The 26018-nt window shown below is 40.2% G+C and overlaps 1 protein-coding gene across 2 annotated transcripts in view; it reads right to left on the bottom strand.

The window, feature by feature from the left end:
• The window catches only part of fam184ab (family with sequence similarity 184 member Ab), a 156831-nt gene that overhangs the window by 23043 nt on the left and 107770 nt on the right, over window positions 1-26018 (bottom strand). For both annotated transcript variants that reach the window (XM_084377391.1, XM_084377392.1), the window contains exons 14-17: window positions 24257-24469; window positions 13213-13366; window positions 11037-11164; window positions 1593-1777 (exon numbers count right to left, since the gene is read on the bottom strand). In XM_084377391.1, the coding sequence (XP_084233517.1) occupies window positions 1593-1777; window positions 11037-11164; window positions 13213-13366; window positions 24257-24469 (680 nt within the window). The remainder of the gene's footprint in view (window positions 1-1592; window positions 1778-11036; window positions 11165-13212; window positions 13367-24256; window positions 24470-26018) is intronic.

The following is a 26018-nucleotide window of genomic DNA, read 5'->3' as shown; positions in this document are numbered from 1 at the left end:
CGAGAGACAGAGAGAGGGGGGGGACAAAAACACAGGGACTGATTTGCCTCGTTTGGTTTTTCTCTCTCTTTCATCTCGCTGTGTTTTCCTCGGGACGGGAGCAGGAGTAGGATTGCAGAAACTATCGTCATCCAGATGTAACAACAGGAGTTAAATTCAGCAACATGCACAGATGACAGGGGCCACCAGCCGAAAAGGAATGTGTGTGGGCATTTATGTGTGTGTGTTGACGTCAAGACCGTCCTGAAATGTCAGTGATAATGTCCTATCAATGTTCCTAATGTTGCTACTCTGTGCTTATTTATCCAAGAGAATAGCTCAATAATCTGGTAAATACTCTTATTCTCGTTCTCTCCCAGAAAGAGTTGAGATGATCAATATCACTGGAGCCTGAAGGTGATTGTCTAATACATCAGGCTTTTGTGTGCAATGGGAATGTGTAAAATCTGTATTTACACCCGTGTCAATTGACCAAGGTGGCTAACCAAACACTGGTTCTCGAGAAGGCCTTTTGCGTTTTTAGCAGCTACCATAAGTGGGAATGAGACAAGGGGAGTTCAGTTTGTTGCAATGTCAAACCTCAACTCTAGATGCCACTAAATCCTACAAAATTTCACCTTCCATCGTTTGCTCAATCCCCTATAAGATATCGGTGGCTGTGTAGGCCCGTAATAAGCCCACCCAATCATTTCTTGTGATCCAAATGAGTGTGAGTGGTTTTGGAGAGAGGCCTGAAGGAAGAGCGCAGGATTTTTTGGGTGGATAATTTTAAAATCTACATTATCAAGCTTTAACACACTAAACGACGGTGATATCAATCTTCTCATCCAACTCACTCGATTATATTTCCCAACATGTTGGAAGTATTTCTTTAATAGAAGTAAAACCTAAATTCCTGATTCTCACTACTCAAAGTCTTGATCAACAGAAAATTCACAATAAAAGACATCCGTCTCGTCATACGATGTGAGTGGAAAATGATCAGGGAGAACATAATAATGTATCAAGTGCTTATTGCCCAAAATGGAGGCAGAGAGAGTGAAAAGGACCACCACTCTGAATTCATGAGAAAGATATTCAGTAGTTTGGTTGCCAGGTTACAGTGTATTAAGATGAACTGCAGTGTGAACACAATGGGGTCTATGCTTCCAGGGCTTTGGTTGTGGAGTTGCATGTTTGTGAGACGAGGATGAAACTGTGCGGCTATAAATATTTCATACAGACTGAAACAAAATCTGACACAAACAAAAGAGGAGAGACGACTCGTATCAAACATGGATAAGAAGGATGATGTCAGTTTGGCAGCTACTGAAGATAGGAGGTCACTTTTCTAACATACATGACAAATGGGACAGTCAGATTTGAAAACAAGAAACCATTTTACAGTAAGAAGGTCTTGGTTAACTGAAGCAGGAAGTTTTTGAACAAGTTTTGAAGGCCAGTGGCAAAAAAAACCTCTATTCATTTCTGCTCTTGTCAAGTGTTTTTGGACAAAATCAAATCAGCAGAGCTCCCAGGAAACAGCAAAATCCCTCAGTTTTCGCCGAGGCTTTCATTTTAGTATTGTGTCTGCGCCGAGCGCTGAGTCATACCTGATCTGCTGATTGGCTTCGCTGCGGATCTTGAGCACCTCCTTGCCCTTGAGCTCCAGCTCTTTAGTCAGAGTGCTGATGTTCTCGTTGAGCGTGTGGATCTGGTGGTCCAGCTGAGCGATGTGGTTCTTCCTCCGGGACACCTCCTCCTGCAGCTCAGTGATCCGACCCAACAGCTCTCGCTCCTGGGATGGAAAAAAAAGGAATCAGTGTTACTCATTGTCATGGTTTAAAGAGTTGAGGTCCCACTGTGATGATGTCAGGTTTTTAATTACAGTCTCTCTCTGACTGATTTCAAGTATAAACCCTCCATCAGATTTTCAAATTAAAGTCAAGGACAGAGCAGAAACCACAGTCTGACAGGTCAATTCATTGAATGTTTATTTTATTATTATGTCTATATAATTTTTACACCCAGCTTATTTTGGCTAAGTTTATGTATACATAGGTGTATAATATGAAATATTCATGCAGGAAAGTAATCATGGGTCTTGACTGAAAGTCAATGGCTTGAGACTTGACTTGGACTTGAAAGTCAAAGACTCATGACTTGTTTAAAAGTGATGGGGAGAAGAAGTTAAGACATAAATAAGATTAAGCATTTAATTGTTTTTTTGCTTGATTGTATTTAATGCGCTAAATATCAATAATTATAATACAAATTCAACTCACTGCCAAACCTTTTGAAGAGGTTAGATACATTTGCCAATAATAACAACAACATCATTAGATGACGTTAGACTGGAAGGGTTATTCTTACATCTTGTGGTTTACACAAATCTTTATGCATTTCAATTAAGTTAAACTATTATGAAGTAAAACCACACAGATGAGACAGTGAATAGTGAATACAGCTACGCAAACAGCTTCATTAGACCTCATTTAAATCAGAGCTTAAAACAGATACATAATTCATTTTTATGTCTCTGTAAACACTTTGATTTGCCTTGTGTCAGAATAGTAATGCTATATAAACAGACTTGCCTCATCTTGGTAATGCTATACAACAACTTGTCTTTGTGACAGTACACACACTGCGTGTTGTATTGTAGTTACCAACAGGGCTTCTTAAAAAATGGTTTCTGAGTTAAGTTAATGTATCAAATCTTATGTAAAACGCTGTATTTATGTAAATGTGGGTGGAAAACATTTTATATAATCCGTAGTTGAATCAGCACCTTTCTGAAACAGTTCAGACAAAAGCTAAATATGATTAGCCTTCAGAAACAGGATTTAATACACAGCTGTTGTGTTTGATTACATTTGCTGGCATTAGGCATCCAGTGCATAATAAGCTTAAAACTCAGAATATTGCTCTGTTTTGACTCTCGTCTCGCTTGTTTAATGAAAAATAACTGAAATAAGGCATTTTTCACCTTCTTGAACACGGCTTAAATGCTTGTTTTTGCATTTTTCAGAACTTAAAGCCAAACTTCTTGTGGAGAGTGTATGAAACAGTCTTGATACACTGTTTTTTTGTGAACAGAAACAAACTCTACCCATAATTAATGAGATGATTAATCCACAATGAGTCAAAATCAAAGATCAAAGTTCCATAGCGGCTGTCAAAAGCTGGTAAACTGACAATGAATGTTAATGAATGAACTGACAACATTCATCATCATTCGCGGTCCAACAATGTATTGTAAACAGACACAGACATCCCCGTGTGTAGAAGAGGCCACTATTGTGCCCTGTAAAACAAGTTAAACTTATGAAAAAAGACTCAGATTCATTCACAGATATCACAAACACTATATTTCAGCCAACGTCAGCACTGTACAAGAATAAGGTGCTCGTTTGAATCACTCAGTCAGCTCATAAAATATCAAAGTTCTCCAAATCCCTGAATGACGTCCATGTAAAAACTATCCAAATTACTCATAATTTGCCTGCAGAGCTCCACAGTCAAACAGAAGATCTGGTTTATATTAGTCCTGATTTCAAAGTGAGAAAATGAACACGCTCTTTCTTTTCTGAAGATGAGTCAGTATAAAGATGCCCTTCAAATAAGTGACTCACTTCTTCTAAAACTTGGTAGATTATGAAAGTTTTTCATTTCTGGCTGATGAAGACGGATTTAAAAAAAAAAAAGTCATCCAGTTGAAGGATAAAAATTCTAGTTTTTTCTTTTTGTCAAGAAATCTCGTACAGAAAACTCAAAACCAACAATGAATTGATCCAAGGAACAAGTATTGTCCGGTAAAACTGAAGTCTGATATAAATTGTATTCCTCTGTGCATAGGCGTCTATTGATATTCAAAAACATGTGTTAACAACATCTGGGAGACATGTTTCTTAATGTTGTAGTTTATTTAGACTTAATCCACATTTATCGTCCTGCTGCCATAAAATGCATAAAGTACAAAAGTACTTTTTCCTCCTGTTTGGCTAATGTTTTCGAAAAAACTACAGTAACCAGATCTTTTAGGAAAATTACTAAGCAAAAAAAAAACAGTTTTCAAAGATGTATGTCTTCAGCGGAGATCAGTGGACAGACTTGCAACAACTGATTTTGAATCTGTCTTCCCCTTCACCATAACCAGACACTAAATATAAGACATTATTTTATAACAAGCCATCAATGCTGCCGAACAGGTGACCAGAGTTTGAGTCACGCCGCTGTCAGAGCCATTTTAAGGACACCTGGACCATTTTCAGCAGTTTTAGTAGCAACAAACCTCTGTGTGTTTTTTTTTAGGAGCGTTAGAGACATTTCTATCCATCAAAACCGGGTGTTTTTTAAGACGACAATTCCTGTTCCTGGAAATTCCAATTTCCAGCTGTTTTTGTGGCAAACCATGATGCGTTCCTAACCCTAACAAAGTGTTATTTCTGCTGGAATGGAGCATGAGCACAGCGTTGTGACAAAAGAGAAATAGCCATCTCATTAGCCAGCCATTAACAAACAAAACTGCCAAATCCAGAGTTAAAATCCACATTATGATGGGAGGCAGAGCGGGCCCTGTTTGTCAAATTGCTCGTTATGTTTAGAGACTTGAATTAGGGAACAAAAAGCAAAGATGGGATCTTCAGTCTCCCAGTCAAGGGCCACTTAACTCCATCAGAGTCAGATTAAATATCGTCGAGTTATTGTCCGCTAATGATTCCTCACTCTGCAGAAATCTCATTCGACTTTCCTCTATAACAATTTATGCCAAGGGCTATGTTCATACATCCAAAAGCCATAATCACCTCATGGTCGCAAACTCCCATCTCAGTATCTGTCTCTATCCGACTCTACTGTACCTCAACGTTTAATTTAATGTCATTGGCTGATTTTTGCTGTCAATAAACCTAGCGGCGCAATTAAGCACAGCAGGGAGAGGGCAGATTAATCTTTAATGACTCATTTACTAAATTTTACTCTCAGTCTCGTCAAACTCCTGGCTTCATTCTGGGGAGAGATGACACACAAAAGCAAATAAAACAACAAGCAAACAAGAAGGGGATGAAAAAAGAGCTGGCACAATTAAAGGAAGGAACAAAGAAGACAGAGGATAAAGCCAGAATTGGTTCCTTTCAGCGCATTCGGGACGATTTAAAGGAAACATAATGCACTTTTTTTGAACAGTCTGATCTAATCAGACTGAAGCAGAAGTCTGTTGGCTGTTCACATTCACAGCAGATGAGCAGTGAGATAAAAATGATGGTGTTGACTGCGAGCTGGTTTTGGAGCATCGAGCTTTATTTCTTCTCTCATCTGTCACTCTGTCATCACTCTCTATTCTCTCTTTTTTTGTAAGCTCATTTCTCTCTCCTCTTCAAACAACCCTGGTAAATAAACAAACAGCACTGTAAAGGAGGATATGTGCACCAGTTTTTTTCTTTAATGCCAGTTTCCTTCTATTCTCATTTTTAAGTCTTTGAAAAATAAATAAGTTGTTCAAATATTTATCAAGCGACTCGGCTGGATTTGGGTGTGGTTTTCTGATATGCTGAAAATGAAAAATATATACCTACAGTATATCAAAGATAACGGGAGAATACAACTTATCTGATAGCCAGTGTGACTGAAAGACTATTATAGAAGTATAGAGTATAGAAGTTAGTACTGAACTGGCTCCTTAGAGAATATCATAAATGTGAATGATAAGATTGTGATGTTAACCTCAGATTTAATGGACAATTCTAGTGCGTAAATGACAATTCACAGGCCTTTACAGTCCGTCAACAGAAGGCCAGATCTTCTGTGACACATTGAATAACTGTCCGCCTCTAACTTGGTTCAATATAAAGGCCCTGATCTCTGATCAGGACGGTGACTGAGGATGAGAAGACACGGCAGGAAGGGACACGAGAGGCGTAAAGCAGCAGAGGGCAGAGAGAGAGTGAGCCGAGGATTTATTTGGACCAAACCAGAGGTGACTGTGGGAAGATAAAGACGGTTTGCGTGAGTTTTATTTTGTTTATGTCAAGTTTGAATCAAGTGAGTTTTACGATGAGTTAGTGAGGCAATTAAGCTTGTCTTAGTTCGGTAAAAGTTATTTTCTAAGTCAGAATGTGTATGGTTAAAATTGATCCTTTCTTGACTTTTTATGAGTTTATTTTGTTGACTTATTAGACTTAGTCGTGAACTTGGAACTTTTACATCACCCAGCTTAAACTATGGGGGCTATAGGACTCTCACCTCCCTATACCTCTTGCAGTACAAAGTGGTATAGGGAGACAGAACGAACTGGGACTAGCGGGTTAGCATGCTAACTTCAGTGGCCATCTCTGCAACACAGACATGATGCCACATACTGTAGGCATCTTTGACATAACATCAACACTGTTATTTCTTCACACTCTATTGATAATGTTCATATTCTGGACACTTTTTACAAACTGCCTCTTTGAAGTTATTGGATATTTGTAACATACCTTGGCCACTAACAGGTTTCTTCATCAAAAAACAGCTGTATTTTTAAAACTGTATCATTTCACAGCTGCATATTTCGGCAAGGAAACAAACGATCAGGTTAAAATATTGGACTGAGAGCCGTTACAGAAAATGACAGCACTTCTAAAATACTTCACATGTATTGATAAAAATAATTATTTCAAGTTCAGAGTGGAAACTAGTAAGAAAGACTTTGTCGCAAACATCAAAAATAGAACAATGTCATGGAAATAGAACAAAATAGATATCGGGTGTCAAGAGACGCCGATGATGTGATAATTGATCAGACAGCTCTGTCAGATCAAACACGTTACTGTACGTGTCTCCAGGGAGACAGACGACAATGTACGAGCAGAGACACACAACCCTGTACTTCATCAGCCTCTTTCTCCCCGTCTGTTAAGTAATTGGAGTTATAAAAACATTATTTAACACAGCGTGACGACCGTCTGCAGCTGAGCTCTTCCACTCTGATGACTCAACACAGGAAGTTTCAGTTTGTGCCATTAGGGCTCCGGCATTGTAAACAAGGGATTAATGTAAACACAAAATCTCCATGTCTCCGTCTCTGAGTTCTATTGTATGTGCAGCGTTTTAACATTAAGAAGTCATTCAACAAATAGGAACTACAGTTTGTGCCCTGCTGGATTATTTTAAAGCACAAAGGGGGATAAAAGCAGATGGAAAAAGGACAGAGAGGATAAAGTCACTGTCATATTGGTTCTGCCGAATACCGACCTATCCTTTCTGTCCTTACTGTAATGTTCCCAAATCAAATCCCTCTCTCTGGCCCAATCCCAATACAGCCCTTGTCCCATACTGCTCACGCCAAGGTGTAGGGTGTCCTAATGGCTCTTGGGGTAGAGGGGTTAGAATGAAGTGTTGGAACACATGGCTCCTCAAACAGAGGTTTGTTAGAGGCACACTTGTAGTTTTCCATCTGATTTTATTAAATGTAAAGTGTTGAGTCGATGTGAATAAGTTAAATAAAGTAGTCTGGTTAAATTAAATTATTGAGGACTTTTACATCAACCCTATGGGTTTATTCAATTATAAAGTTAAGGGGAACTTCGAGATATACATAATGTGTCTTTCAAGTGCTTATTATTCAAGTTTTATACATAAAAGTTATGCATTTCAAATAGGTTATTCTGTCTCCTGTAGTGAATCTCAAATCTAGTTTTACATTAAACTTATGTAATAGAATTAGATGGAACATTTACTTTAAGTTAATGTTTGAGGCATAGTGACTGCACCGATATTTCAGGAGTGGTACAAAGTGCTGCGACTTCACTACTAAACTTCAGGCATCATATATCATCAGATGGCCGGAATGCAACATTGAAATATGTCTGAAACAGTGGGACTGACGTGAACAAATCAGCTTTCACAATGTAACATTAACTAGTTAACTACCGTAGTTAGCTACCGAGACATCCGCAACCTAGACTAGCAGGTTGGGAGCATGGGTTGCTAATGTTAGCCTATTAAACACAGCTAGTGGCAAGGTAATAAAGCAGTGTTCTTCTGTATTATACGACTTGACACATAAATGGCAAAAGGCATTCTGACAATGACAGGATAGCCACAGTAATGCAAGAGAAATCAATGCAGCGGAAAGGTCTGGTTGCTTACATTAACGTTATGGATGACTACCGATGACGCATGAGGGTCTCGAAGGGTTGTCAACATTTCACTGGGGGAGTTTTTTACTGTGTTCTGAGGGGCAAGGGGGTACTTGAAAACAAGAGGTTCTCGAGTGAAAACGAGCCGTTATGACTTTCTTAAACTGTATTTTATGAGTTTAACCTTTTTACCATACAATGAATTGACTTGCTGGGTTGGAGCTTGTGCCGATAAATCTGGTGGATTATTTTAAAGCATAAAGTGATATAATAGCAGATGGTAAAAGGACAGAGAGGATAAAGTCACTGTCAAATCTGGCCAGTCGAAGAGTGACCTATCCTGTCTAACCCTACTGTTCAATATCTCCATCGGATAAATGGCAAATGGGGATTTTGAGTGGTGGGGGTAAAACTTGGGAATGGGGTTGAACATCTGTCTGCCCTCACATTTTATGTCTGATTCTCTGCTGTATGCTATAAAATAAAGTGAAAAACAAGGAGAAATACTGACATTTATTCAGGAGTATTTCACCAAAACTAGCAGAGTTTGAGCTGAAACTTCTAAATTGGTTGATCTGTGATGTGTGTGATAGGATTTGAGATGCATCTACAGTGGAGAAAAAAGTTTTACAGACGCCAGAGCTCGATATGAAAACTAATTTGGTTGAAAAAAATCAACAGTCAGCTTATTGCATCTTTCAGTTATTTCAGATCAGTTACAGAATTTACATTATATTTATCACAGATTTCCTTTCCCATACTTGCAGCTCTCCATACACAGGATAACGTATTAACTAAATGAACAACTAAAATCTTCTCGCACGTGTGTCTGGTATAGAATCTGACTGAACGAAGGCCTGTGACTGAACGTGAATCTTCTTTGGAGAAGCTTGTGTGCTGCAGGAGCGACTGAAAATCAGTTTTCTCTGTCTTTCCTGCAGCCTCGTGACTGACAGGCAGCTCAGACTGCAACACTGTACTATTAGCCTTTATTGACTCCTTATCACCTTGGCAACTACAGATGAGAGGGACTGACGGTGGCGTGTGTGGGGGCCATTAAAGACAGCCAGCTGGGCTTCTCTGCTAGAACATCTGTAGAGCAAGGTGAGGAGAGATGAGCCTGTGGTGTTTAGGGTAATTAGTTACAAGAGATGGTAAGAGGGTAGCCTGCCGGGCGTGTGTGTGTGTGTGTGTGTGTGTGTGTGTGTGTGTGTGAGCTAGCAGCAGGTGTTAGATGAAGCTCTCTGGCTGCATCTCACACAGACTTCATCCACAACTAATTTCTGTTTGACCGCTGACACAGGTAGACATCTAAAAAATTTTTTTAAGTCAATTTAATCCTTGATGTTTTTCTTTGATTCATATATTGTTTGTTTTGTCTTTAAAATGACAAAAATTGGGCGCCGAGATAACTGGGTTGAGTATACACCCTATGTACAGAGGCTGCGCCCTCACCGCAGTGGCCCAGGGTTCGAAGCTGATGCATGTCATTACTCCTCTCTCTATCATCCCATGTCCTGTCACATTTAATTAAGCTATCTTGTCCAATAAGGTCCTGAAAGGCCAACAAATATTTATAAAAAAGCCAAAAATAGTGGAAACTGCCTTCCTGCCGTACAATTTTCACAAGCTTGTTTTGTCTAACAGTCCACTAGAGACTTCCGTCGACCGAGCCGGCTGACTTCAATGGGGAAAGAGTAATGTAATGGTGCAGCTCTTTTAGACTCTCCAAATGTAATGGGACCGAATCGCTCAAATTATTAGGGTGAAATGAGTCATTTTGCAGGGGTTGTGACGCTCAAAAAAATTTACCCTCCGTTTTACAGACCTTTCTGTAAAACGGAGGGAAAAGTCTTTTTGGGCTGCAGTGCATCATGTGATGATGTAGTTACACGGTTTGGCCACTACGAAAACTGGATTCAGAGCCTTGCGCTCTTCCTGCGGGCTTGGATCCAACCACATCGACTGTATATAAAGATGGACGACATGACAGTTCCCCAGAAGTGAAGCCAAAACATCGTGATCGTCCCCCGGTGGCTGGTTACAGTATAAGTCATAAGCCTCGCCCCCCCCCATTTTAGAGGATGGGACATTGGCTAAACTAAAAACTCAAAGAACACATGTAGTTTTATCACATTGATGAATTTTCAAGTTTGAGTTCTTCAGATAAGTTTGTTTTTAATCAGTTATTCGATACTAAAAAAATGGCTGTGATGTCACATTAAGAGCATCCAACTGGCGAAACGTGCATTGGCTTTTATTTTGAAGCAGTTAGAGGAAATCAAAATGTTTCGCTACCTGATTAGTTCAATAATTGATCAATAATGGATTTACAAAACAAGACGATTGGTTATTTTTAGCAGCTTTTGACATAACATCAGATCATGTTAACAGTTTCACCAGTAGTAGTTGTGTTGTTGTATTCCTGATAATATCAGTATCTGCTCAATGAGTGCCGCCCCAGACGGACCTCTAGTATTAAGCCATAATCTTATGAATTACAAACAGCTTGCTAAATTTCTTATCAGTCAATTATGAGCATGTATTCAGTCTCTGTCTGTGTTTCTCACGAGAAAAGCTTCCATGGAGACTGTGGATGAATGTGTTAATAGTGTGAAACTCCTGAAAGCCTTTTCAGAGGCGTCTCAGCATCGTGGATTTATTATTTCATTTATTCTAATCACACAATCTTCACTCGGGCTGCGAAAGAAAGAGAACATGCTGGTTTGCGTTTGAAAGGAGTCATACTTCACTAGAGACTCATTCATCACAGTAGCTTTGTTTCCGTGCAGAGGTCAGGTGATCATTAAGGTGGTGATGAGAGCACAGATGGTCACAATATAAAGCTCCGGGTATTATAATCAACTCTATAGACGTGTGTTTTTGTGTGGACAGCTCCAAAGTTTTGATTCAGACAGTTCTGACATGTCCTACCTGTGTCCGGTTGTTCTCCAGTGTTTTCTCCAGCTCCACCTTGGCAGCTTGTAACTCCTGTTGGTGGGTTTGTCTCAGGTGTTCGATGGCTGACGCGTGGATGTGGTTCAACTCTGATCGCAGAGAGGCTGAAAAGGACACGAGAGGTCACATTTCATTGGAACAGAACATACCATACTGTACGCGAGGAAACAAAGAGCATTTGCACATTTCACATTCAGCGATTTTAAGGCTTTTTGAAAACCTCCAGCCATTAGTCTGCTTGTGAAAAAGTGCTCATTAGATGCACAGGCTTTTTTAATATAACATAAATAAATGAAGTCTTTTTTTATTTTGCACATAAAGCTGAGTGCTTCTGCTACCTTTACCAAAGTGGCCTTTAATCCTCACTCCAATGAACACCTTTCATTGCAAACGGTAATGGTTTGGAGGAGAATTGAGAGGGAACACACTGCTGTTAGCTTTATATTTGTATATAAAACCAATTCAAAATGTCAGAAGAAAGAAATACAGCATTGAAAGCTGAAACTAAATCTCACCTGAGCCCACATATGTATAAAAAGACACATTCATAGACGAGGAGGAGATGAAGGGAAGTGAGAGAGGGAGAGAAAAAAGGGTAATAAAAGGTTGTCAGGATGTGGGAAGTGAGAAATAGATGGAAGCAGCTCTCCAGTGTCAGGACCATGACATGAAGGTTAATGGAAGACCATTTTTCACAGCAGAGTACTGGTGTGTTCGCACAAAAGCAGGAGAGGGACTGAGATTCTACTGCACTTTGAAGTTGTGTTGATCTATCGTTATTTCTACTGATGTTCTCATTGTACTCAGACTGTTGTTCCAACGTCACATTAGATTACACTGTGTATAAAAACACAGACTGCACCTCTTTAGTCTTTTCTCAAATGGACTTAAGAAAGGAAGAAAGCAGTAACAGTGTAATCTATGATGGAGGGATGGTAGTTTATCTTTGTCTCTGAAGCCCTGTAAACATCTCACAAAAGATTAACAGAGTTTCACATATAATTACCTCTGAAACTCTGTTTTTTAATAGTAATGCTACAGCTACTTGTGGTGCTACAATGACTTGCTAGCAACCAATTTACATAGTCTATTATTAAAGTCTTAAAAGGCTTAATGAAAATAAATATTTTGAAACTAGCTAGTTGTTACTAAGAACCCAGAATTATGATAATTGACTTGTTTTGTGACCATGACGGGGCATTTTTGATTATTCTGCCTCTTGTTGTAAATGTTTTGTATTATTTGAACTAAACATGTCACGATTCTCCAAATCCATGATTTGATTCGACTTGATTGACATGATTCGATTAAATTTTATTTATTAATTTCTTTTTTCAGCACTGGTGGCTTCGCTATTAGACTCTCATTTGGATTTGTGTCACATGTGACCGCATTCTTTAGGCAGTAGCAGTAGATGTTTGTGAACACACTGTCAGTTTCAGCAGACTCCCTTTACAAATGGTACAGTTTTGAGAGTTGTTAATGGAGGAGAAACTTTGTTAAACGGCTAGGACAAACTCCAAATCACTGGTTCCTTCTTGTAAATTCTGCATTAAGTGCAGAACATACAGTTGCAGTGTCAGTTTGTGGCCGCATCGCTGGACCAGCCTGTCTGCCAACATTTAGCAGCTGTTTGAACACTCCGTTTCAACTGATCCATTTACACAAATTTTGATCGACCGATCATTGTTTTTTTTTTTCCTTGACTTCTGTTCCACCTCTTCTTTGAAAAGAAAGGGGCATTTTAAAGCAAGGATTTGACTTTATCCTGGTGAACGTGCGAATATGTGTGAATGTGAAGGTTAGCACAGCGAATGGGTGGTGATTTAGAATCAAAATTATGATACCCCTAATTCGAACTGAACTTTCTTGAATTCCAACTACTTCTGGACAGAAAAAATGAGTACTCCTACATCAAAGTGACAGGCTTATATCACTATTTACTACATGAAAGGACATGAGAGGCATGAGAGGTTTTATGACTCCGATTGCCCCTGGTTTCCACAGTAAAATTAGTGCACACTGTGACCGAAACCCTCAAATCTGTGCAGCCCAGGATAATGTTGTTGAAAATAAAATGTGCCAAAGGGTCATGGGAGGGTGAGTCTTTATAAGTCATGTCCCCCCACACACAGACACTCTAAGACCTTACCCAGCATGGCTTTGCCCTCGTCCTCCAGTTCAAAGCGCAGTGTCTGCAGCTCTTGTTCCGACTGCTGTTTGAGCGTCTCGATGCTCTGGCGGTGAGCCTCTCTGAGAGACTGCAGCTCTGCATGGTGATGATGGCGGAGACGCTCCTCCAAGTCCTGATGGGGAGATCAGAGGGGGAGGAAGAGGGATGGTGGTGGTGGTGGGATGCAGTGGGAACAGGGTAGGGCAGTAAAACAGGGAGATAGAGGAAAACAGAGTGGGAGGGCCAGAGGGAAAGGGGGAATCCAGGAAAAGTAGGGTAGAGAAAACGAGTGAGGAGAGAGAAGGGGAGGATAATTTGATGATGAAAAGTTAAAGATGTAGGAGGAGATGATGGCGTGGGAGAGAGGAGTAAGAGGGGATGGAGATATAAAAATGAAAATGGAAAAGTGAGGCAGGGAGAGATAGGGAAGTACTTTAGTAACGTTTTAAATCCTCTATACTGTCTGAATGAGAAAATGGCCAATCATCACCCACTGACTTAAACTGCATTGAAACATCAGCAGAAAAGAGAATAAAAATGTGACTATTTCTGCTGTACAGTCACACCTCCAGTGTCAAAATGTATTGTAAAACACAGACAATAGTCCCTCTTATCTGAAGTCTCATGAAAGTCATTCTTCAAAAGGTTTGCAGACAGTTTCAATAGTTTCCTGTGCACCAAATTAATCAGAAATCACACTTCTGTAGAGTTTTTGAAAATTAAAAAGGTGTTCTGTTCTGTCGAAATGCATTGTAATATTGACAGTTCACTACATTTCTACTGTACAGCTTTTGAGAAAAATCGAGGGAAGGTCACCTCTTATGTCAAACTGCATTTAACACAGAGAATTCAATACATTCACAATCATATTTAAAAGATTTGCTGAAAATACAGATGGATTCCTGGTTAGAATTGCCTTGAATGATACTTAACTTTTCTGATTAAATTATATTTTTTCCTCTATAATACTAGTTAGTCAGGGACACAGGAAGTCAGTCAGAGTTGGGAGTGCTGAGTCTATATAACGACGTCATAGTAAATGGTGCGTGACATTCATGTTTTTCTGTTAATTTATATTTAGTAGTTATTAACACCAATTTCCAACAATTTCAGTTTGCACTACAGCAGGCGGCAAACTTGAGCACCAAAACACTACAGCGAGGAGATGAAGAAGGAGAGAAATTCCCCAGACTCCATAATAAAATCCTTCCATTTTGTGATCAGATCACCAGTGATACATGTTAATGTTATGGACACCTGCTCATCAGCTAAGCTCTCTGCCAACTTACAACCATTATCTACTAAACTTTTTTTAATAGAGTTCAGACGGACTTGATTGAAGATAAAACCCCTACGTTTTCATGTTTCTGTGTGTTCAGATTGTTATTAACAACTCTATTGGAGGGGGAAACAAATCTACTATTTTTTATTTAACTGTATACATATTCTCTCAATTAGGTGATTAATTAATATGTGTTTGGTTCATTTGATTCATCAGTTGTTGGTTCATTAGAATTTAACAACATATTAGATTATTAGCAAAGAAAACTGACACTGACAAGCACTTATTTACACAGTATTAGCATCAGGTATTAGCACTGCTGACTGGAGGGCTGCCACAACACACACACACTCACACACATGCACACACACACACACACACACACACACACACACACACACACTCACACACACTCACACACTCACACACACACACACACACACACACACACACTGAGTATAGACCAACTAACATTATGCTGCTGGCAGTTAGAATGTTTACTCTGGCAGAAAAAAGCTGTTGTTAATGTGCGAGGATCCACATATTGAGGGTTTGTGTTTGTAGCCGTGAGTCTAATGGAAATATGGTTTTAGGTTTTTAGAAATTCACAACCGGTGCTGCTTTCAACTTGATCCGCCATTCAATAGACATTTGTTGTGTCTATTAAGATCATCAATCTGCCTTTTTGGCAGCGAATGTGAGAGCAACATTTCATTTGACCATCAAAAGCTTCTGTTTAAGCTGGTTTTTTTTTACAAGAAATATGGTGACAGTTTTTGCAGTTGATCATAATAATAATGTCAGATTTTGTGGATACTGATGGATGCAGCTGCTGGAGTGAATATCAAGTTATGATAGTTATGAATACACTTATTTTTTAGTCAGTTTACAGGATGTGCCTGATTATTTCCCTGTCACTTCCTCAAATATATATTTACTAATGTTGAACCACCTTTAGTTACCTTCTCTTTCTAATACCATATCCAGATAAATTATTCATATACAATTCAATTGGATGTAGGCTAACAGGTTATAGGTGCTTGTTTAATATTTAAACATATTTAATGTTTAATATTAAAGGAGAAAACAGAGTTGAGATCCCATTTTCATTATTACATAAAGCGCTAACAACTCACCACAGTGGATAAAGAAAACTACCGCTCTCACTGACTTCAAACCATTTTTCCTTTTCAGTAAATTATTAAGATGCCATTTTGGAAATTATAACTAGAGCCCATCAACAAGGAACATCTAAAATGATATTCATAGGAGGTTGACAGCAACATCTGTGGCATTTCAATTCAGCAATATATAATGCCTCTGGGAAATGATTCATAGAACGCAGAGAGCCCTGAATATTTAAATGAACCTCGCTCATTTCGAGTCGGCGGACATCCGTCTCTGATTCTTAGCGTCTGACGGGGCACCATGCTGTTTTTATGGAAACGCTTTAAAACCCCCGAATGCAAAACAACAGCGTTACAGTTCGTTAATGACAAGATCTTCGTGAGCAGTGGGATAATAGTGTTGTTCACGCTTTATTTAGTTGTGTATCTACTAAAAATAAAAACAGCAAGTATACAACAAGCCTCTCCTCTCTCATCTCAAGAAGCAGCTCTTATCCATTAACAGTCTGACAGTCACCAGCATCCTGTCATTTCTGCAGTCGTCCCCAGTGTGTCCTGCCACTCAGCACCACCTGATCTCCTCATTCACATGAGCACTTGCTCCCAAACCCTTAAAATCAGCTACCAATACATACAAAAATCATCTATTGTGTATTCTGTTTTAAACTTGTCTTGCCTGCCTGTCTCTGAGTTGTACATTTCAGTTTTGTCGTCAGTATTACTGCTCTGTAACACTGGAATTGGAATTATGACACCAAGATATCATGACTAATAGGATGATTTTCTGATGCTTATACATGTTTAAAGACACATTAAAAACTAGAATGGCACTCAGTAGAGTGCATACCTCCGCCAAGGCCCAACAGTCCCTTTTAATCAATCAAGCCTAATCCAATATCCAACTTGATAGCCCTGTATCCCTATGAATTTAACCATAGTTTAAACTCACCAGATCTAGGATAAGCATTACATTGTATTCACTCACAGATACCAGCCACTTAAAAACACCTGATTTTTTTCATCAAGATCCATGCATTATTCCCTGAGAAATGAACGAAAATGTTGAAAAACGCCCTATCTCACACTGTTAAAGAAAGTGAGAAAAAATTCCTGGATCTGTCCTTTTATCTGGATATAAACCAAAAGGTAATGGGGTCTATTCTGGGCAGAGACCCATCCTCCATCAAGCCTCAGTTTTGTGGAAATCCATTTAGTTCTTTTGTAATGCTGCTGACAAACCAAAAGACCAGCATACGCAAAAACAACCAACCAACTCACCAACCCACCAGTCAACCGACCAACCAACCCACCAGCCAACCGACCACCCAACCCACCAATCAAATCAATCAAATCAATCCTTTATTTGTCATTGCCATAAATAACAACGAAATTCCGTTGGAGCATACAACCTTACATAGTGAAAAAGTGCATAGTGCAAAAAGTGCAAGATGTGCAATGGTGCAGAATCCCACGGGCATGTCATGTACACGAAAGAAGGACAAAAACACAAGGGGCGCCAGAGTACATTGTCAGAGGTAGTATGGTGTGTGCTGCAGCAATGCAGAGACCAGTTCACAGTTATTGTAAGATGGAGTGTGGTTACTGTCCATGTGAGGGGGGGAGAGAGAGGACCCCCTCCTCTCTCTCCCCCCCTCACATGGGCACTGTTCAGCAGCCTCACTGCCTGAGGGTACAGGCTGTGGGCCATTCTGGTGGTTCTGGCAGATAAGGCCCTGTACCTTCTCCCTGAGGGCAGCAGGTGGAACAGGTGATGGGCTGGGTGGTGTTGGTCATGCAGGATGTTACGCACTCTCTTCAGACAGCGGGAGGTGTAGATGGTACTGATCTCTGGTAGAAAGGTCCCCATGATTTTCCCCGCTGTTTTTACCACCCGCTGGAGTGCCTGCTGTTCGGCCTTAGTGCAGCTGGAGAACCACACAAGGAAACCGTATGTCAGAACACTGCTGATGGCACAGTTGTAGAAGTTCACCATCAGCTGTTTCTGGATCCCGGCATTCTTCAGTTGCCTCAGGTAGTAGAGCCGTTGCTGGGCCTTTCCTACTGCTGAGGCGGTGTTGATGCCCCAGGACAGGTCCTCAGTGATGGTCACTCCCAGGAATTTGAAGTGCGCCACCCTCTCCACCGCCTCGCTGCCGATAGAGAGTGGAAGGTGGCTGTTTTGTCTCTTTTTGCGGGGGTCCACAATAATCTCCTTGGTCTTCTTGATGTTCAGTATGAGATTATTACCCACACACCATGCTGTTATTTGTTGCACTTCAGTCCTGTAATCCGTCTCATTATTGTTGTTGATGAGTCCGAGCACTGTGGTGTCGTCGGCGAATTTAACAATGAGATTGGAGGGAGAAGAAGCAGAGCAGTCATGTGTGTACAGGGTGTAGAGCAGAGGACTGAGCACACACCCTTGGGGGGCCCCGGTGTTGATTGAAAGGGTGGAGGAAGCGTACTTGTCCACTCTCACACTCTGTGTTCGGTTTGTGAGAAAGTCCACAATCCAGTTGCACAGTGAGATGTTTAGTCCAAGATGGTGTAATTTAGCTTGGAGCTTGAGAGGCCGGATTGTATTAAAGGCCGAGCTAAAGTCGACAAAGAGGAGTCTCGCATAGGTGTTCTTCTGCTCAAGATGCTCCAGCCAACTGACCGACCAACCCACAAACCCACAAACCCACAAACCCACAAACCCACCAACCAACCAACCAACTCAGCATCCAACCAATCCACCAACCAACCAACCAACCAACCAACCAACCAACCCACCAACCAACCAACCAATCCAACAACCAACCCACCAACCAACCAATCCAACAACCAACCAACCCACCAACCAACCCACCAACCAACTCACCAACCAAACAATCCAACAACCAACCAATCCACCAACCAACTCACCAACCAACAAATCCAACAACCAACCAACCAACCAACCAACCAACCAACCAACCAACTCACCAACCAACCAACCAATCCAACAACCAACTCACCAACCAAACAATCCAACAACCAACCAACCCACCAACCAGCCAGCCCAAGACTAACCAACCAACTCACCAACCAACCAACCAAACAACCAACTCAACACCCATCATATTAAATCACACTTGGCTGTTAGATCGTAGTTTGTAGTAACCAGCAGAACAAAAAAAATCCATCCTTTAACGATATCCCATTTACATTTATCCTTATCACTTAAAACATGCTACATAACAGAAGCTAAGGACACTTTCACTGTGACTTTAAAGTAAGCATGAACTCTGAACTGTAAACGCTAGGGGTCTTTACTTTTCAGTTCACTGAACTGGTAAAAACACAAGTAGACGCGTGTTGAAACTCCAGTGGGACGTTTTGTCACAGTGTGAAAAAGTGAGTTTTAAAAGCCTCTCTCTTCTCTTATTTATTGGTATTGATCATTGGCCTTTTTGTGCTGTGGGTCAGTAAAAACCACACCTTTTATTTCTTTAATTAAAGGGAGAACATTAATTACTCTGAATGGCAGTGACTCGTATAATTACTAATTGACTGTATTTTTGTGTACAGTCACCTCCTCCTCTTCTCTGTGCTGTTCGTGTGTGGAGGCCTGGTTGTTCAATCTCCACTCCATTACTGGAAGGTCAATATTTCTTACTTTGCTGGTGGCTGAATCCATTTAACTAAGTAAAAAAAGGTGATAGTGATGAACAAGAGCAAGAGAGACAGGAGGGATAAATACACAGAGACATGAAGTGAGACTGTGGCCTTCAGGTCGTCTGGCAGGCTGATCCAGCCGGTCTTAATCCTGACCCTGAGGACAACACAAATACCTGCTGCAGGAACTGATGTGTCTACAGAAAAAGGGATGTAGTTTAAAAGAGTGTCTGATCTGTATTCAGGTGCTCGACTGTTGTGTGATTTAAAACCAAAGAGCAGAATCTTAATGTCTAATCTAACCTGAAGCTAACACTTTGAAACAGTTCCTACATGTTCTCTGCTTCTGCAGAATGATGATCTTCAGTTTAATCAAAGCTTTCTTGGGCAGACCAGAACAGAGCGCATCACACTAGTGGAGCCTTTTAGAGATAAACACATCTATAACCTTTACAGTGTTAGACCGTGAGAGATGGCTGCATGCTGGAAAGATTCCAGAGAAGTTATTTCCGTGGTATTTTTTCATGTGGGCTTCAAAATTCAGATCAGAGGAAGAAAGAGAAGTTAGCTATCCTGGGACTTGACATGTAGCACCCAATATTCCAATAATATCACTATAGTGGGTGATTTATAGAAGTAGACCATTAATACTTTGGTTTAATTAAAGATTTAACAAAACTAAGAGTCTACAGTCATGCTAGGAGCTATTAGGGTCTGCTCTTACGCAGGGGAGCTAAATGCTAATATGCTGATTTCTATTAGGTAATATGTTCACCATGTTTGATTTCTTAGTTTAGGATTGCTACGATTAGCAAGTTAGCAGTATTCCAGGCATTTGGTCACAAAATAAAGTAATTGAAAAAACAATGATTGCACAAGCTGAGGATCACAAATGTCATTGGGATGCATCATCTGCAAACCATGAATGTCTGTAACAGCCTGAGGTCCAATCCATTGAGCACAGGTCAAGATATTTGACAGGATAGTGAAAACTTTGACCTGCTGGTGGTGTCGTTTAAGTCTCATAGCATGGTACGGTAACCTGAAAGTCAGATTTAATAATGATAACCAGTAGGATTATTGGTCTAGAGCACTTAACACTCTCATACAACTTTAATAAAAGTCTGGCAAAAGCCATTAGGCAGCCACCAAGCAACCATTAATGCCTCTGCTATATATATCATATTTTAAATAACACTCTGAGATGGTTCCTTTAGGAAGTACAGAATTCCCACGGTCACCTACCATTGATTCAAACATTTATTTTAATATGTGCAGTCAAATAACTTGACTTGTACTCTAGCAATGTGCTTGTATCACCTGTAGTTATCAGCAAGACCATCATTCTCTTATTGTTTTCTTTTATTACTTTATATTGGTCTCCTGTTTAATTTGTACCTAGTTTTTCCTTAGTGTTAACACTTGTGTTTACTACTAGTAAGAGCTACTCTTTCTAACTGATGCCTTTTTGTTTACTTTTACTGATAGATGAGACTGATCGACTGTTTCAATATGTTTATTTTTTCCGTGTTTCAAGCCAAATTTTCCATGTGGGACAATAAACAATGAACTGAACTAAGACATCTGTAGATAACCAAAGTCATTAGGATTCATCCTCCAAAGAACTTAAGTTTGTACCAGATCCAATGGTGATCCATCAGATTGTTTTAATCGAGACAAAGTGGTGGATGGACCAACATTGCAAGCCCTTCATCCCTGAAGCTTCCTGACTAAAAGACAAAGGTACTAGTTACTTTGCCTTCACATACTGTACACTTATATTTATATGAGTATATTCTTGCTTTTACTTGACATTTTATATATTTTGTATTCTAATTTGTGTTAAGAGACTTTTCCAACCCGATTGCAAGAATTAATGCTGGCAATGTACGTTTCTGCAAACCATGGATATGTTGAAACTTTACATTTCTTCGTGTTGCAATTGTACGTTTCTTGAGGCTGAATTTTCAATTTTATGTTTTAACAAAGCTGTGCTTATAGTCTGGTTAGATTTAGGCATGAAAACACTTGGTTAAGATTAGGAAAAGATCATCTTTTGGTCTAAAAATACCTGTTGTTTTTGCCAGGAACACAGCTGAAAACCATCCCAACATTTATTGAACAAGACTCGGTCAAAACCTAGTATATGGCTGGACTGTGTCTGGTCAAGATGCAAAAATGTTCCATTTTGTCAGTGGGGTAGTCAGTAGAGTCTACAATTTAAATCCCTGGATATTAAATGCTGCGGAATATTCCTATGTCAGCAGGGCGATAACTTAGGAATGAGGTGCAAGCAATTTGGTGAAGCCCCAGTAAACACTCTCTGAGGACCTAAGAGAAAACAGGTTGGAGAAAAGAAATGCCCCCTGGTGACGTTATAACATAAAGGCAATGGGTAAATGCTAAGATTTGACTGCCTGGACCAGTGCTGTAACTTTGTCACTTACTCACAAACAAATATGTTATTATGGCTGGCCCCACTGTTGCAGTCCAACTAAAATATCCAGTGGTTTCACACTTACAAATGGTGAAACATAGTCTTGAACAGTGGTCTCTGCCTTGTCATCCCACCACCATCCCCTCCACCAGCTCATAAACATGTAATGTGATGAGACACGTATTGTAGAAATGCCAACATTTTATTCTGCTAAAACAATATTCTCCCTCTGAAAACTTATAGGCAGAAAGAAATGAGAGCAAAAGTCAGAAATAAGACAAGTAGAACAAAAGATGATAAAGCGAATCAATAAGATGCAAATTGCTCCGTGCACACTCGTTGCTTCTATTTGTATCTTTTCAGCAGCGGGAAGTTGGAGAGCTAAATTAGGTTATGTGAATGTGTTTGTGTAGCGGGGATTTGTAAAAACTTTATTACTCCCTGGATGTCACTGTCTGCGAGGTGTGAACTGATAACGCCAGACAATCAGAATGTACCTCCCTTCCACCCAAACACACATAAAGCACACATACACAAATCATCCCTCTAATGCCTCCACTCTGGATAATTGAGTTTTCTCTCCCGGCACCGCTGACAGAAATATAAACACCCCGCCACCATAAAAGCCCTCCGTAAAGCTTCTCACACTTTGTTTTCCTGCTTATTAACAAAGACTGTGACAGGAGAGAGAATACTCGGAGTGTCTGACACAAAAAGTGGTCAATTTCGTGGTTCTATTGAGGGATGTTTGCATCAGAGGAGAAACAAGTGGAGGAGGAGAGGGAGATAACAGGGAGGAGCGTGTTTGTTGATGCAGTCGGTTCGGTTTACAGGAAAATAATGAAGACTGCCGATTTCATAAGTGCAGCGTGACTCAGAGGTGATATTCTTCCTCCACATTTGCACTCAAGGAGTTGCCAGAAACACATCATAAGGACGCCACTTCCTGACCTCCATCCCGCCTAAAGCATTAATACAATTACAGCGTCCAAGTCGGGAAAAGGATTTGGAATTGTGATGTATGGCTGATCCAAATCGACCTTGACTGTGAAATGGAAGGATTAGCGCTGAAGAACATTTTCTTGGCACCTTGAGGCGCGTGTATGTTGTGTCTGTGCATGCATATTTTGACATTATGAGGAGGAAACACAGAGCTGTCAGTATAGCTGCTTGGTATAGACGCTGTCTGCTGTCAGTGAGAGTGAGTAACGATGCTGATGACTCACTGCCAGTCTAACCTTGACTCTGACAAGGCTCTATTGGATTAAAGTGTCATGGATGGCTTCCTCTGAGGAGCTTCTCTAACTGGCAGAGGAGATGACATAAATGCTGCAGCTCAGAGTTCTTGTGTTCTTTTAAAATGGGAACATTGTTTGCATTTAATTACGGGATAATCATTATTTTGTAGTTTGACAATTCAGTGCACGGAAAAAGCAGGCTGTCACATTTCTACAGCCATTATACTATTTTTAACTATGAAACTGTCTGCCTGACAGAACTGTTTATCCAGTCTACTTAACACCTGGCAGGTGTGTTGCTGAGGACCCAATGAAGTGCAGTGTTGAATTTGGTGGAATTTACAACTGGCATGATGATATGAAACTCTTATGTCACGATTATCCTTAATGCCATTCACGATAGTATCCCAACAATCAAAACGTGCCACTAAACATAGAGTGAAAATTGGTGTTGGGCTTAGAATTTTGGAATGACTTGTGGCAATTAAAAATAAGTCGGGAAATTATAGGACTGTGTCTCAGCGAGCTAGACTGCTAAACACGAATATTCATGATTATCCTGAAAATGGAGATTCACTACAATGTACGTATAATGAGAATTTTGAGAGATCTGCGATAAAATCTTTTATTTTCCCAATCCCTTCTTTGGACGTGTTAAATATTTATAAGATTTGAATGAACAGTGAGCATCGCTCTGTGCTCTGGCTTCATGGCTCTCCTCAAGTGGGGTCATGTTTTTTAAAAGGGGCTTTCTGTTTTGTTTGTATTTCGTGCTCTACTAGAGTACAGGTGCATCACATGCTCTCGTGCTATTGCACTGATTAACAGTTGCTGGCAGTAACATGCAAAGAAACATAGCACTGTGCCAGCTAAAAGCAGGGAAGAACAAAAAAACAACAACTGAAGAAATTGCATTCAACACATAGTAGCAAGTAGCGTTGGATTATGGGAGTTGTTGTCTTCATTGTTTACTAAGCACCGTTGCGGATAAATGCAGAAATGTTCACAGACAAGATAAACTATTAAAGTTTAATGTTCTATTTAGTTACGTATGCCGACTTCCTTCCTCACTCGCCAAAACATTGTCTGATGTTTCCCCTGATGTTATAGTGAAGGGCAGCCGAATAAAAGACAATGTTACCTTGAATAAAAATAGAGATTTCTTCTGGGTTTGATCATTGGTGAAAACATTTGGGATAATCTAATTACACAACATTAAATCTTCTATGCTTCATTAAAAAAACACTTTAAAAACTCTTTAGATTGTATTGTTTATATGTGTGTGTTCTCCACCACCCACCTTCAGGTCCCTCTGCCTGGCGTGCTCCATGTCCTGCATGGAGCAGCAGTGGACCTCCTGCAGACGCTGCTGCCGCCTCTGGTGCTCCGTCTGCAGCTCGTCCAGCTGCATCCTCAGGTGCTCCCTCTCCTGGTTGAACTGGTGCTGCAGCTGCTGCAGCGACGACTGCGACTGGGACAGCTGCATCTCCAGACTCTGCTTCAGCAGGGAGATCTAGAGGAGAACACACAAAATAATAAGTGATGGACTGCGAGAGAGACCCTAACTGGGACAGCTGAAGAAGCTGCTGCGTTTGCACTTTTGCATATATATACTTATTAAATGAAAAGCAAGTAGATGGTGCAGGAGGAGTAGGAGGAAGTTTAGGCTGTCTCTGGGGAGCAGCATCTTTATGCAGCAGAATAACAAAGAAAGGGCAAAGAGGGGGTGGCAATTAGGCTTAAACAAATGTTGCCATATTAAGATTTAAAGCCTCGAGCAAATAAAATTCCTTACTGTTTGTAAATAAGTTATTTGCAGTAGGCTTCATAATAAAATGTGGCTAATGCTGCAGTGCAGTGAATGTAGCGCTAGAATTCATTGTTGGGAGGAAGCAGCATGATTCACCAAATTAGTCTGTCTAGACAACTTAAGACAATGATTATTGGGGAAAGCGTAGAGATAAAAAAGTACAGCCTTGTACAAACTGCTTTGGCAGTGCTGTATTAACTGTGGTCATTCAAATACAGGACGTTTTATCGAGAAGCTGAATAGCACTTCAGTGCAGGATGTAAAGTTACTCTCACTCAGGGAGATGATAACCTTGTCTGCTTCACCGACTTCTGAAGTCCCTCGGAGTAAAGTGACAGGAAGAAACCTGAACTTTGAGCACAAGAGAGACTGAGCATTCGAACGGACCTTGAATGTTTAATTCATTAACACTATGAAACAAAGTTGGAATAAATATTGATAAATTATTCACCTCTTGGACTCCTGAAAGAGAAGCAGCTCAGCCTCAATCGCTGCATCCCAAATTTGCATTATATGACCAAGACCAAGAGTCCAACATTGTGTCATGAGCTTGGATAAACATATGGTTATATATGCTGTATTCTGACCATATTAATACCATGTTTACTTGCTGATACAACTGGGTTTCTGAACTGTGAAATGTGCAGGTGGGGAGAACAGCGTTGATGCTTAAAACAACTGTGTGTCATCTGAAAGAGCTAACAACTTGAGAGTTGTGTAGGCAGCGAGGATATGATGGATGGTCGACTCTCATGTCTCATCTGATGTGCACATGGCAATGAATATTATATAATTCAAAAAACATAGTCTGATTGAAATGGTTTTCGGCACAACATCAGCCTCACACTTATATTTACAAAGCTGATACATACATTTGTAGTTGTAGTAGTAGTTGTAGTTGTTAACAAACTGTGAAGCATCTTGTGTAAGAACAAAAAGTCACTGATATGATAGTCTGATAAAATACAGACCATTAGAAAAGAGTCTGTACCATCATTTGATTTCCAAACACCATCTTCTGTCAGTGTGTGTCTGACCGCTGCTCTGATTTGACATTGGAGTAAATAATACGGGTCAGCTGACTGCAAGGCGTGAAGCGTTAATCACTGGACGGGAGCTGATGGATGGCACAGGCGTGACGACGACCGGCAGCTGATGTGCGCAGAAATGAACATAAATAAAGCCATCGACACAGTTTGTCTGGGAGTATGATGACCACAGGAGAGCTTAGTCACGCTACATTAAGATTACC

The sequence above is a fragment of the Pagrus pagrus genome, assembly GCF_965226575.1.
Source record: "Pagrus pagrus genome assembly, chromosome: 16".
NCBI classification, from domain to species: Eukaryota; Metazoa; Chordata; class Actinopteri; order Spariformes; family Sparidae; genus Pagrus; species Pagrus pagrus.
The sequence above is the reverse complement of the archived record's forward strand: the minus strand, read 5'-3'. Positions and strand labels throughout refer to the sequence as shown.